The sequence below is a fragment of the Phalacrocorax aristotelis genome, chromosome 1, assembly GCF_949628215.1.
Source record: "Phalacrocorax aristotelis chromosome 1, bGulAri2.1, whole genome shotgun sequence".
Taxonomy (NCBI): Eukaryota; Metazoa; Chordata; class Aves; order Suliformes; family Phalacrocoracidae; genus Phalacrocorax; species Phalacrocorax aristotelis.
Window position 1 is genome coordinate 79696152 of NC_134276.1, and position 14451 is coordinate 79710602.

General features: G+C 40.3%; 1 protein-coding gene across 3 annotated transcripts in view; it reads right to left on the reverse strand.

Annotated features, from left to right (window-relative positions):
- Positions 1-14451, reverse strand: part of PUDP (pseudouridine 5'-phosphatase) — a 72974-nt gene that overhangs the window by 9170 nt on the left and 49353 nt on the right. Inside the window, exon 5 of one of the 3 annotated variants that reach the window (XM_075095014.1) lies at positions 7789-7859. The exons of the other annotated variants lie outside the window; for them this stretch is intronic. Within the exon in view, the coding sequence (XP_074951115.1) occupies positions 7789-7859 (71 nt within the window). The remainder of the gene's footprint in view (positions 1-7788; positions 7860-14451) is intronic. 3 annotated transcript variants of the gene reach the window in all.

Genomic DNA, 14451 nt, shown 5'->3' on the forward strand with positions numbered 1-14451 from the left:
TATCAAGCAGTTTTACGCGATTAAATCATTAAAACAGACTACTCCTCTAAAAAAATTTTCCCACTGTAAACTCCAAGTTCAAATATTTCTATAAATATGAAAATTAACACGCTTTAAAAATGAATTTATATGTAGAAAGTTATTTAAGTCTTAATCTCCTGTGGCAATGCATGTCAAAACACTTCTGTCAAAATTCCCCTAATAATATAATCTAGCTATTTCAAACACTGCATGGAAACACTTTTTTAAAAATGCATTGATGACCCACAGTTATCAAGCTATGCCTATTTTTCTATTAGACCAGCTCCACCAGATAAGAGGATGCTACTAGTCACCTCAACCAAAGGCTATCGGTTCTTATTTTGACTCGAGCATGCTTACAGGCAGAATAACAGGTCATTTTCAGTGAAAGGAATAAGGGGCGTAAGATGTAAGTGAATGTTTCAGTGTAAACAATGAACAAAAACAGGAAAACACGCTGTGTATGTATGCATGTGTATAAATATATGGTGTATATACAGTCTTTATTCAGATAGTCTCTTTCTCTGTGGCCTAAGGCTTATTCAGTTTAATATATATTAGATTAGCAATTAACAGAACCATGACACTGGCTTAACATTACTATTAGTCTGGGAATCACCAGCCATGGTATCAGCCACTAACTATGCTTGTCACACAACTTCTGCCATGAGTAACTTCTTTCAGGTACTCTGTTCTTCAAACAAGCAATTTATAATTTCTGGGTTTTCATCAACTTTTTCTTAATATCATTTGTATTTTAAAACCCTCTCTTCTGTATATTTCAATCAGAAGTAATATCCAGCTGTCAATGGGGTATAAAGCTGACAGATGACAGACATATATAAAAGGAAAAATACCACTTATCTGCCTGTAAATTAACTTCTCGTGGGCAAAGCCCTCAAAACACTGCCACAGGCCATATGCTTAAGTGAAAACTATTTGCTCATCCAACACAATAAATATTTTATATTAAAAATAAGAATCAGTGCTTACCTAACAAACCCACTGATCTGAAGTTACTGCATTTGCTGACCTTAAACAGTTTGAGTGAGTCTTTGGAAAAGGTATGAGGGTTAATTTGCCATTTAAACTAAATGTGTCCATTTCTCTGTGATGGTTGGAATTGTTACTCTAAAGCTTGCTGCCATGTTATTGTGCTACTATGTTATGGATCACAGATGCCCACACATAATATACATACACATTTACATAGAAAATAAGCAAATGCTACATAAATCTTGTATGGATTCACAGAATCACAGGATTACTGAGGTTGGAAGGGACCTCTGGAGGTCACCTGGTCCAGTCCCCTGCTTGAGCACGGACACTTACAGCCAGTTGCCCAGAACCAGGTCTAGACAGTGTTTTGAGTATCTCCAAGGAGGAAGACCGCCACCTGTCTGGGCAACCTGTGCCAGTGCTTGGTCACCCTCTCAGCAAAAAAGTGTTTCCTGATGCTCAGAGGGAACCTCCTGTGTTTCACTTCATGTCCACTGTCCCTGGTCCTGTCACTAGGCACCACTGAAAAGAGCCTGGCTCCACCCTCTTTGTATCCTCCCTTCAGGTGTTTATACATTAATAAGACCCCCCCCCGAGCCTTCTCTTCTCCAAGCTATACAGTCCCAGTTCTCTCAGCCTGTCCTCATATGAGAGATGGAAAAGTCCCTTAATCATCTCTGTGGCCCTTTGCTGGACCCTCTACAATAGCTCCATGTGTCTGTTGTACTGGGGAGCCCAGAACTGGACACAGTACTCCAGGTATGGCCTCACCAGTGCTGAGCAGAGGGGCAGGATCACCTCCCTCAACCTGCTGGCAACACTCCTCATCATCAGCCGCCTTTGCTGCAATGGCACGCGGCTGGCTTATGGTTAACTTAGTGTCCACCAGCCATCATAACTATCTTTTTTTTCTGAGAGTATGAAATCAATTTGCTTTTCTTTCCTGTTCAGAAGTGTGCAGCCACACTCACTGTTGCAGAGACAGATGGCACTGTAATGGAACTTCTAAATTTAAAGGTTTGAATGACAAATGTGCAAAAACTACAGACAAAATATATTGCTAAGTGACCATTAGAGAACCTATGCTGAGAATATAAACCACACCATTAGGAAGTGTCCCAGTCACCCAGTACTGACATAGACATGTTTCTTCACAATTAAGTCAAAGGCAAATTTCGTTCTCTACAAATGCTTGCAGTCAACTTACAAACAAGCACCCGAATGAGAGTTAACGTGCCTATAACACATACGTATTTTGGGAAAAAAAAACCTAAGTCATCTCTGCCTAAGCACAGGCCACCCCTCCTTTTTAAAATCAAATTATGTATATTTATATATTAGTAAGACTACCATGGCATATCACAAACAGGGATTTTACGTTGCTCTAACCATCGCAACACATGACCTGAAAGAAACCACCTCTAATACAGCAGCATGATCAGTTCAGAAATAGATGCTGCCACAGGTATTGCCAAGAATCTGGATAAACTGACAGGCAGCTGAGTGCTACCAGCAGCATTTTGCTGATAACTTGGAAGCTTCAGCTCCCAGACAGTATATAAGGATTCCCTTGGGAAACCAGACTGCAGCAGGTATGCCCAGGTGACAAAGTATCACTGCCACGCAATCTATTGAAAGGTTCTGGCTACCAGGTAAAATATGCTGTGACTACAAAAAAAAAGGAGGACAGGTTGTCAGGTGAAGAAGCAGAGAATCTCAAACAGCATGATTCAGTATACAGGAAATATCTCAAGTAATTTTTCCCCCTATTTTTTTCTGATTAGAAGTTGTAGTGTTTTCTCTCTCTATTAGATTTAAATACTTTGCTAATCGATTTCAACTACTTCTAGTGAGATACAGGTAAGATTCATTACTGAATAGAGAAAATTTATAAATCAGATGGCAAATACGTCTAACGAGCGAGGACTGAAATTTCTCATCCATTAAGACTGCCTTGGGGATATATGTTCTAGGTTTGCAGGTCTTGAAGGTATAGCTAAACACATCTGTTTTGTATTGTTCAAAGGTTTGTAAGTTCTAGTCTTAGCAAGGAAAACAATGTGAGAAAAGGCTCAAAAACTTCTATTTTCTTCATTGACCCTGCGTCTGCACATAAAACACTTCAATACCTTCAAAGCCACAGAGAAAAGTCTCCTCACTGACAAGTAAAGCAGTAATTTAACAAGTAGTTCTATGGAATATCAAGAGATAATGGGTTAAAGCCAGAATGAAACAATTATTCTATCTAGAACAACTGTCATTATAACCTCAACCAGGCCAAGTTTTAATTTTGTTACAAAAAAGAAACTGGAAGAAAATCTTACAAAATCAAGTGACAATTGTTATTTTGAGCTTCTTCAGATTACCAGCATCTTGCATCTAGATGGAGAGCAAAGATGTTGCTCATGACACTCTAACTGCTTTTCTCAATCAGATGTTCTTGTGCTTAGCAGTAGCAGCACGCAGGCTGCCAGCTGACGTTCTTCACTCCCACGTGTTCTCCTACTTCCCTATCAACTAAAAAAGTTTTTCTGCTTTGGGTGCCTTTCTAACTACCCTCCTTGGATGAAAGAAGCACAGCTTAGATGGTCAGTTTTTAATTAATAAGAATCTTTCCTTACAAATCTTCTGTGGTTATGAAACATCACATTACTAGTAAGTCCAAAGAGAACCTATAGAGCATTAGCAGTTAAAATTGCCAATGACATTTCTACAGAGGGGTATCTGTACATTTTCATATCTAGAAATACATATATATTTGCACATCCATATACAACATACGTTAGTTTATGAAATAGAAGTGCTCATCTTTGCACACAGGAAGAAGCACAGCAGGAGCAACAAGGGCAGGTGGGGGAGCCTGAATTGCACCCTGCCCCTCTGTTGCCAGGCCCCACAGCAACCATCAGCCTACTAGCAGCTCATCCCTGTGCTGCCTGATGGGGCAGGAGGCCCAGGGGCAGGGGGAGCCCCAGCAGCACTGCAAGGGCAGTGGAGGCCCCTGGCCCAGCCAATCCTGGTACCACAGGAGCCCACGGGGGCCCTGGGGCTGGGCCAGACCCACCCAGATGTGCCAGCAGGAGAGGCTCTCCACAGGTTGGGGCACCCCATGGGAATGGGGAACAGAAGGGGCTGGTGGGGTGTTAGCCAGCCATCAGTCCATGTGCCTTTCTGTGCCTGTGCCAGCCAGTGCAGCTTGTTCTGTCTCCTCTAATTAAACTCTATTTCTGACAGTTTTCCTAGGCAATGGCTTACTATTGTGCATGCACATGTGCGTGGAGATCTCTGTGCTGGCCCTGCCATGGGACCAAGGGTCCCACGTGCCCACAGTGCAGCACCTGCAGCGAGAGTGTGCAAGTGAGCGTGTGAGCGCTAGTGAAGAGCACGCTGGACTAACTGGCAAGTAGGTGAAGTGGCCCAGGAGCCAGGTGTGCCTCTACAAGTGAGAGCACAAAGAGCGCTGTCTCTTAAAGGACCAGGGTAGGCATAGGGTAGCCCTGGCCAGCTGCTGTAGAGACTGTGGCATCTGGGGCTGTCCGAGAGACCCATCTGTGTGTGCACGAGAGACTCTCTGTGAGAGGTGATGGGGGGAGCACAAGGATCCAAGACCACTGGCTGGGCTGTGTCTAAACCGTCCACGGCGTGGGTGTGGGTGAGAGGAATGGGAAGGGGAAGGGGAGAAGGATCCACACCGAGGGCTGGGGTGGGGCAGTGGCCTTGAGGGCTCATGCCACCAGGTGCCAACAACTGGGGAGACTGAGATCCGGGGCTACATGAGTGCCTAAGGCCAGCTGCTGGAGGGATGCTCATTGCAAATACCTACATATTTTGCACTAACAGACCTTCATCCTGATCAGACAGCGTGGAGAACAGGATGAGGCTGCTGGTGCTCTCTGTGCTTGTGTGAGTGCTGAGCATTTCTGCTGCGCCGTTCTGCAGGGCTGGCATATGCAGGTGCATATGTGCGTATCGTAGACACTGTGTGTGCTCGTGTGACTACTGGGAGTATGTTCTCAGCCTCACTCCTGGCTGGATTTGGGGTCATGGAGCTGCAGCCTTGCTGCTATTGGGCTCCTGGATTTGACACATTTGTTATATACAAATGCATATATGTAGTATATGTAGTTTAAAATATGTATCTGCATATATCTCTATACAGATATATATCTTTATACAGAAAAAAAATTGCATGCATTTATAAAGCTAAAATCAAATGTAGTGAAATGTCAAGAACAGTAATTCAGGAAGGGTTGGGGAGAAAAAGGCAACTTACATGACACTTTGTCAGGACTGAACCAAACCCCCAGGGTGATGGGGATTTGGCAACAACTAAAAATGTTCTTAAATTCAATATAAAAGTACCACCAGCACAGCATCAAACATGTTTTGGGAATATATTGATAAACCAAAGTTAGTAGTCTTAAATTCTACATTATCTGATATTTCATTGTTAAATGTTCAATCTAATTCAAACAGATGCAATACACTTTGCCTGTCTGAATGATATCTAATTGGAAAAATCAGTGGGTGACATCCTTGCTAAAATTCCTAACAGATTTAGCAAAATAAGCAGTAATTCATATCCCACACTTCCATGTGATGTTGCTGATAGATACTAAAGTATCTCCAACATGACTGAATTTATGTATCACAGTACAGTGTACCACTGATATTTGTACCCAGTTTCCTACTGTTTTCTCCAACTGCTTCTATCCTAGAAACTGTTGCTGAATCTGAAGAAGGCACACAGGAAAAATTGAGACAGATTTTTGGTTTTATTCATCCCAGCGTCCTTCTGTATTCTACTAAAAATCTGTTTCTAAACAACTAACAAATAATTTTCTGCTTTTAAAATTAATCATGACATCAATAGCCAAGCCCTAAATACTTTTATGATACTGCTTCCTGAGCCTTTTAGGAAAAGATATTCTAGTCGACTGTTGTTGCAGCTGGAATATATGGTACATTTGTCCCATTTGTCTGTGCATGAAAGTGACAAAACAGATGAATCCAAAGGATCAACTCAGGTACAGGCTTGAAAACGTAGATTTAAGTTCTCCAAAATTCATAAGCTTATTGATACTAGCAAAAGTATTCTGCGAAAAGCTTATGAAGTCAACAGAAGGTTTGTCACTGCATAGTCTGCACCATGAACATGTATACTTGTTGAAGAACCACAGCATTTTTAACTTTTTGCCAATTAAGGTGATTTTTCTTTATGCTCTCTACAACAAAACAAAAAAAATCAACCCCAAACTGTGCAGAAGACTCGTAAATAAAGGCATTTGCAAATAAAATGAAAGCCACAGTCAGCTGGAATAGTACTGAGCCCTTCGCTGTATTCATAAAGAAATGCAAAAAGCTGTTTGGTTTGTTTGTTTTTGTCAGGCAACACAAGCTTTTAATATGTCTAGTCATTCAGACCTTCGATTGGGATTTATTAACCTGTCAAACAAAAGCGATTTTACAACATATACAATTGCAGTTCATTTCAGAACATTCATTGCTCTGTAAACAGAAAATCCAGATTCTCCTTAAACAATCTGTCCCTTTTCTTCTCCTTGAAGCAAGAAGAAAGACATGGTAGAGAAAGAAATTCTAAGAGAAACAGAAAGAAGTGTTCATGAACTTTCTTACACAAAGATATAAAAAGTCTAAAGTTAGAAATTAAAACAGACTTTTTCAGCGACTACCTCTACTGAAAAAATTCTTTGGTACCATTAACTTACATCAAACAAAATCAAATTGGGGCATAGAAATGAGAAACAGTTTAAAGATAGTCATGATACTGAAAGGAGGATGGCCTCGGCCCAGGAGACGATGTCGATCACCCCCCACATTTGGGTAATATCGATGAGAGGGGAAGGGGAAGAAGAACAGGGCCACAGCTCTCTGTTTACTTTGTGTGCTTTGTGCTATGCAGCCTCCTAGCCATGAGTTGAAGCTAAAAGAAGCGTCAGGTTTCTGTATGCTCTTCAAATCTTTGAACACAGAACAAAATGACAACTCCAAGGAAATCTGAATATTTGTGGAAGGCTATTTGGCTCATAATTTAATATATCTGTTGAGCAGAAACTTGACTATGAAATTCTGTCACTATTTAGTATCAAAATTCTCAAATATGCAAGGATTATGTTTGAAAAGTTTATTAGTCATTAAAATTTGGAAAGAATAAACCAGAAGGATGCTGATAAACTTCAGGAATTCCAGCAGAGAGCCATCAAGATGGCTGGGTTTCTAGAAACTTGCCATACAAGGAAATGCTGAAGAAGAGCTTGGCTTGTTCAGCCCAGGGAAGACTTCAGGAGGGCCAAAGAGCAACTGCCCAGTATCTCTGAGGTCATTAATGAAAAGACAGAGACAGCCTCTTTACCAAGGCACATACTATGAACATGAGATGATGGTCCTAAATTGAAATAGGAGAGGTTCTGTCTGATGAGATACAAGGAGAGAAGGGGGAAAAAAAAATCACGGCAACGATTAAGCGCTGGAAAATGTTGCCCAGAGAAGCTGCGTGGTCTCCGCCCTCAAAGGCTTTTAAGACCTGATTGGACAAGCCTGGAGCAACCTGGTCTGAATTCAGTATTGACCTGCTCTTAGAAGGTTGGATTAGTTACTTTGCAAGGTTCATTCCAACCATAATCACCCTACAAAAGAGTTAAAACAGTGTATTAAGTATCATTAAGCATCTCTCTGCTTCACTTTTCAATCCCTCAAAGAACTGGATATTGACCTTTTGTACGTACTGCATGTTAGAACAACTATTACCTAAAAGAAGCTGTGCCTGCCAGGCCAAAGGGAAATGTTTTCTTTCTTGTACACTCCACTTCCTGGCATCTCTGCAATACAAAGCAAAATCAACAGATATCTGAACAACTGAAAGATTTTTCTTACCGTAAACTAAGATGATTCTATGATAACATAATCAATGTTAACTTTAGACGTTTTTTGACCTCTTAGTCTATGGCTAGACTATGAGGACATCTCACTTCCTGAGTCAGGGGGTAGGGAAAGTGGGTAGAATAAGCTGATGTTCCCAGATGGGAACAAGTGGGGCAAGACTTGTCCCAACAGAACTGCAGTAGAAAATATGGGAGAAGATGTGATACTGTTTATCTACTGTGGATCCTACAGTAGAAATGGAAACTAGGATGGAAGAGCTCAAATGGCTGTGAGAGATGTTTAGAAAGGAGGGTTTTTATTAGGAGACTGAAACAGAAGGACTAAGATACCTACCTGGAACATCTACACCTGAACTAGTTATCCAGTCTCCCTTCACGGAGAGAAACATGTGATCCCAGGGAATGCGTTACTGCTCTTTGGGAATAGGGCCTAATCTGGTAGCCTGAGAGCAGGGAGGCAGCTGCTGCAACATGCCCCCTGGACCAAACAGTAGCTAGGCTAAAATGTATCCCCAGCAGGTGCATGCGCACAAACACATACATAAATATATATATACATGGCTAGCCACACAGATCAAGGCAGCGACACTCAGCACTTACATGAACCCACAGACTCATTCAGGTGGCTCTTCACTAGTGCTCGCACACTTGCCCACACTCAGTCCAGTCACTGGCACTGGAGATGCATGAGGCCGTGTGACCTGCGGTCCCACGCCAGGGACTAGCACTTGTTTTCATCCAGCTGCTGGCACCACTGACACATGGGCCTCTGCCCAGGGTCTAACTCCAGTTGCTGGCCACACACAAGGAACAGATGCCCTTCAGCCACAAAAAGAGTTAGAAGTAGAATTTGATAAGACGGAACAGACTGCACTGGTCAGGAGAAGGCCATGGCCAGACAAGCGTGTCACCTATTTACACACATCCAGCCTTTTTTATCCCCTTATCCCTCTATTTCCCTGTAATAAATCCTGAACAATCCCAAAATGCTTTCCCTACATCCCATACTGTATGCCATGCCCCAGGGAGCATTTCCCCTCAGTCCAAAAGGGGATCCAGTGTTGATTCACCTTGACTGGTCTCATGGCTGGATGATTAACCTTGATTGATCTCCTGGACAGCCCTGGGAGGGCCCAGAAAGGTTGTCCCTCCTTCTGAGTCCTTAATCAGGGCTCCTGTCTGCCTTTGGGACTCTGTGCTCCCCTGGCCTTGTGGGGATAGGCCTCTGATGAGCTGATGGCTCCTGTGGTGGGCCTGGGAGCAGCCAGGCAGGGTGTGATTTGGGATCCGCCGCTTGCCATTGCCTCTCTGGGCCCTTTCGTGGGTCTGCAGACGAGCTTTTGTCACACAACCTAACAACTGCATCCTGTGGTGGATCTTCCTTAGGATCTATCCAATTCTATGCAAGTTTATGTCTTGATTCTTAATACATAAGACCAGGAATCCAGGTAGTTTCTTTCGAAGGTCTTTATAACTAGGGCCTGGCATACCATACACTATGCTAAATATAGAAATCAATAGGAGAAAAAGAGATGCTCAAATCGGACACCCTACTCTTCCTTTCTTCTCAATGCTGCTATTATTCCAATGTTCAGTTTGATCCTAAAGCAATACAGCACAGCATGTCACAAGCATTATTATGTCTTCATACTGCCGGGTAACTGAAATCCTTTTATTAAAATACAGCATTCTGTGATGGATTTCTTCATCCTTGGACTGATGTTGAGCCTGAAGCTCTTACTGGTAATCACTTTACACAAAGCCAGATCACATACTCAACTCAGACAGAGAAGCTAAGGACTCAATTCACAGATTTTTTAAAAATGGTGTGAAAGCTGGTGAGACTGAATTGTTCCTGCAAAGAATGGATACATTTCAAAATTTCTGAGAGAAACTACACTGAAGGCTTTTTCTGAATAATTGACTTATGGAACGTTTTATTCATCCTTCAGTAACACTGTATTCTTAAAACAAAATCAGTTCCCCAAAACATCAGAGAAACAAGAAGAAAGTTATTCCACTCAATATTAATCATCTTAAAGAAATTTAAGGCTGTCATGTACTTACACCACAGCTGTAAAGAAGAGCTGTAAATAGTAAGATATCAGTAAAACAGACTTCCACCAGCCCACTCAAAGTCAACTATCATCTTTCAAGCATACTTGCTCTTCAATTGATTGCTAAGATGATAAGAAAAAAATAAGTGACAGGAGAAAGGGACAGTAATAAATTGTCCAAATGCTTTAGAATTACTAGCTAATGCACGACAGAATAGAAGATGAAACTCCAACATCAGTGTTTCTGAAGAAAACCTCTTTACTTTGAGAGACACGCCAAAGCACACTTTTGCAGCTGACTTCTTTCCACTATCTTAATGAGATTTTAAATTTAGACATGTAGCATCCTAAATGTTTGAAGAGTTTTTGCTGTAATGTTAGCCCTGTCACATCATCTACCAATCCTCTTGAGACAGAATGCTTAGCCTCAAAAAAGTAAATCCTTTTACTATTTCAGTATATACATCATTAACTTATCTACTGTTTCCTCACTCTTCATCTACACTCCCTAAAAAATGTTTGGGAAAGCATGAAGGACAAATGGGCTACTGCACGCTATTAACTCTTCTTAATTTATAATGAAGCTATATACATTACTTAATGCAGTCACAAATTCAAGTTTTCATTTTCACCTTCAAGGGCCTATATTATCTCACCAACAATTACTGTATGTCTTGCTTTTATTTCCTTCTACTCCCTAGACATCTTCTATCCTTTCACTTAATTGCGTTCTTTATCTTTTTCTCCCACTTTCAGCTGTATGTCTTATATTATGCTGACCTCTGTGCCTTGTACAATCTCCATGCCTACACTCTTCATCCTTCTTCGGCAGTATCTTTAAAAATACACTCTTTCAGGAATCATTGGTACATTCACTCCTTCCTCTTCTTATTGCTGAGCTATTAACTGAAATTTGTCTTGCTCAAAACACTTTTGCTCCTTGTTGGACCAGGGCGGCAGAGAATACAGCTGCAAGCTAATGCAGAACTGGCTGATTCACTTCCTAATTCTATCATAAATTAACTCTGTTAACTCTTTAACTCTGAGGAAAATGGAGGGACGGTACTTGCTTGCAATCTGAAACAGGAACTTGGAACCTTGTTCACTAAAAAAGCTACAACATTCATCAAATAAATGCCAATCAGCGTGCATGTGTAGGGAGTGATTAGTTTCTACAAGCTACATCTATACTTCTTATAGACTTAGATGTTTATACGTATTTCACAATGCTTTGCCAGTTGTCCAGAGCAGGCTCCATGCCTATCATCCAGTGTACACGGATTTGATGCTTCCCCCCCCCCGGGTTTAATATGTACTTAAATACAAATGTGATGTACACAGTGAGCAGCCATGGCACACAAACATGAGGAACCTCAGGAGCATTCCCAGGTCTAGTAATAGTCATAGTATGGTAAAGTCATAGCACTATTCCTGACTCCTAGAACACCTGACTGCAGGACTCCCAGCTTCCCAAACTTCAAACACCTGCCTTACACAATATAACTCTTCATCAAAGTTATCATATGACCATTGTACTAGTTATTACTACAATTAGAAAATATTATTATCTCCTGAGGAAAACATTAGAATAACTGCAAACACTTTTTGATGATGTTTAAGAAAAAAAATATTCTCAATGAAAATTTTTTGCCTGAAAAATTAAAAACTCACAACTGAAAGCAATCTTCGAAGGATATATCATAGCTAATCTGAAAACTGCAAATGCGTTCTACCTAAGAAACATGATCATTCTTCGTAGAATAAAAGGTTCTGTTGGCATTCTCTTGGGATAACTGCATTATTGAAAGTGGAAAGCAGTAAGATAAGTTACATACTATTATGCTTTTTGCCCATGGCACTTTTTCTGAAGCAGTAATATTTTGAGTCTGTAACAGCTCTGAAGCTCAGGACAATAGGTTGCAACCTCTAATGTTTCCACTCTTTAGTCTGAAGCTGCAGGATGCAATAACGTGTTCTGGAGACAGCTGTTGAACAGATCACTGTGACCAGGTATCTGTTCAGGAGAAAGGGGACAATTTCGTAATGGAGGAAAACAAGATATTTTCAGTAATGGATGAAATCTCATCAGCTAGTCTTTGCTAGTCAGCAAGACCCTGAGGCTTTGAAGCAACTATACTGTGAAGGAGTTACTAACATTAAAAAACATTTCTCATTACCATGCTACTATTTTAGAAAGTAGTTGAAAATGCATTTTAAAAGAATTCTGGTGTAACTCAAGGAATTATTGACTAGTAATCCTTACCTCTATACTTGGTAAAATATGCTGATGATACAAAGTTATGCAGGTTAGCTGGGATGAGAAACATCTGTAAGAAACTTGGAGGGACAAGGTAGTCTACTGGGCAGTCAATTGTCAAATGAAATAAAATGGTCAAGAAATGTAAGCAGTACACATTAGCTGGAAAAAATAAATGACAGGTACATCTTGTAACATTCAGTTTAAGCACTGGCATCACTGTAGACAGCTCAGTAAAAGTTCAGAGCTTGGGTGATACTGTATTTATTAATAGACATATATAATGCTGTCTCATCTGGAACACTACGTACTGTATGCCACAGACATTATTCCATGTTAAAATGTTTTGATAGGAAAGGTCTGAAGAAATGCAATCAGAATGCTTGTAAGCAAAAGAAAAAAACCAAACCAAACCAAACCAAAAAACCACAAACATCCCCCCGCTCCACCACTCCCTCCAAAAAAACCAGAAAAAACTCACAACCCTTTCAGATGGTGAGAGTCTGAACAGAAGTGTTTTACCTACAGGGCAAGAAATAAAAAGGGATGTGATGAGTAGTACTTAAAATACTGAGTGGCAGATCAATTGCTTCTTACCTTTCTCACTAGAAACATAAAAAACCCCCTAACATTCAATGAAGTTAAAAGGTGAGAAATTCAGAACATATGCAAAAGATTTACAGAATTCGTTGTCCCAGGTAGTCATCAGCCTCAAGAAAAAAACCAAATACTATGAAAGGGTTACTAAATAACCACACACCCCCCCCCCTTTTTTAATTAAAAAAAGAGCCTTCAGTAACTTGATATGGGAGCAACAGAATTTAAGTGCACAAATTAACTCCCTCTAGCTAAAAAGCCATTATATATATTATATATTATAATACCTCTGGTGTTAGCTGTCATCAGAGATGGTACCAAATAAGATCGACACTGAAACTGAGCATGAACAGCAATTCCTATATTCACTACTGTTTAGACAAAAAAGAAAAGCTTGCTTTGATGGAATAGGAGGTCAGCATTTCTACCACTGCTTGGAATTGCTTTCTGCTTTAAATTAGAATTGCTTCAGTCTTACTGAAGCTTAACTTGAACAATTTCCTTCTTGGTGTTGAATCATGCTATTATTCTAAGATGAAGAGATGCTGGAATGGAAATGTTAAGCATCCTTTTGTAGCAGATAAAGCTGTCACTCCTTCAGCTCTTGTGTGTGCTACAAGGTCTTTTATCTTTATACCACCAGTCTATCACAATAATAATAAAAAGAAATTCTCAAACATTACTTTATAGAGTACACTTTGTAATCATCTTGTAAGTGCACTTATTTTCTGATATGGCAATCAGCCTGAGCAAAAGGCTTTGCCCTGTTTAGACTATAAATAATTTGTCAGTGTTAATTGATGGTCCTGTATGTATGTTTTCTGCAACTGTGCCAAAAAAAGACTCTTACAAGTTCTTTACCATGCATCAGAATAAGCAGAACCCTGTCACAAATACCAGCTCTCTGAAAATTACCTACAACCGCATCTCCACAAAGTGCAAGTAACTTAAAACAAAACAAAACAAAAAGCAGCAAACAAATGAACTCTCCTCCCCCAGCCTTAGTGCATTAAAGCAACACATAGTTGAACTTAGTCTTTCAAAGGTTTCTGGAGGTCTCTCTGACAATAATTTACAAAGAAGCAACCATAAAAATACTGCTAACAATGCAATTCCTTGTTTCAGTTTTCATTCTTTGTCCTGAAACTGTTGAAAAACATTGTTACAGCAAGCTCTGGGGTGATTACAAAGGTAACTTGAGATACAGAGAGGATCAGTGCACTAGATCTTTTTGAAAGAGGATTTATTCATGCTTGCTATAACCCAAAAGACATTGAAAACATTTTTGGTGAAAATTCTTGTTAATTAAAATCTAATTATTCAATGACTGCTCTGTTTAGTGTCTCAAAAAAATGCTCAAGGTCTTGAAAGAAAGAAAAGATAACTCAGTGAACAATTTATCATAAAAGAAGGATTTTCCCCCCTCTTTTTTACTACTTATCATGCATAATTAATATGTGATAATACCCAGAATGAGTTCCCTAAAACAATTAGCAATGCATCTCCAGTGACCTGCTAATCTGAATATAATGGTTTTAGAATTTGGAGGTGTACCAGTCTCTTTGTGCTTACACACTCACCTCACGTAGAAGCAAAGGCGGCTGCAGAACATAATTTA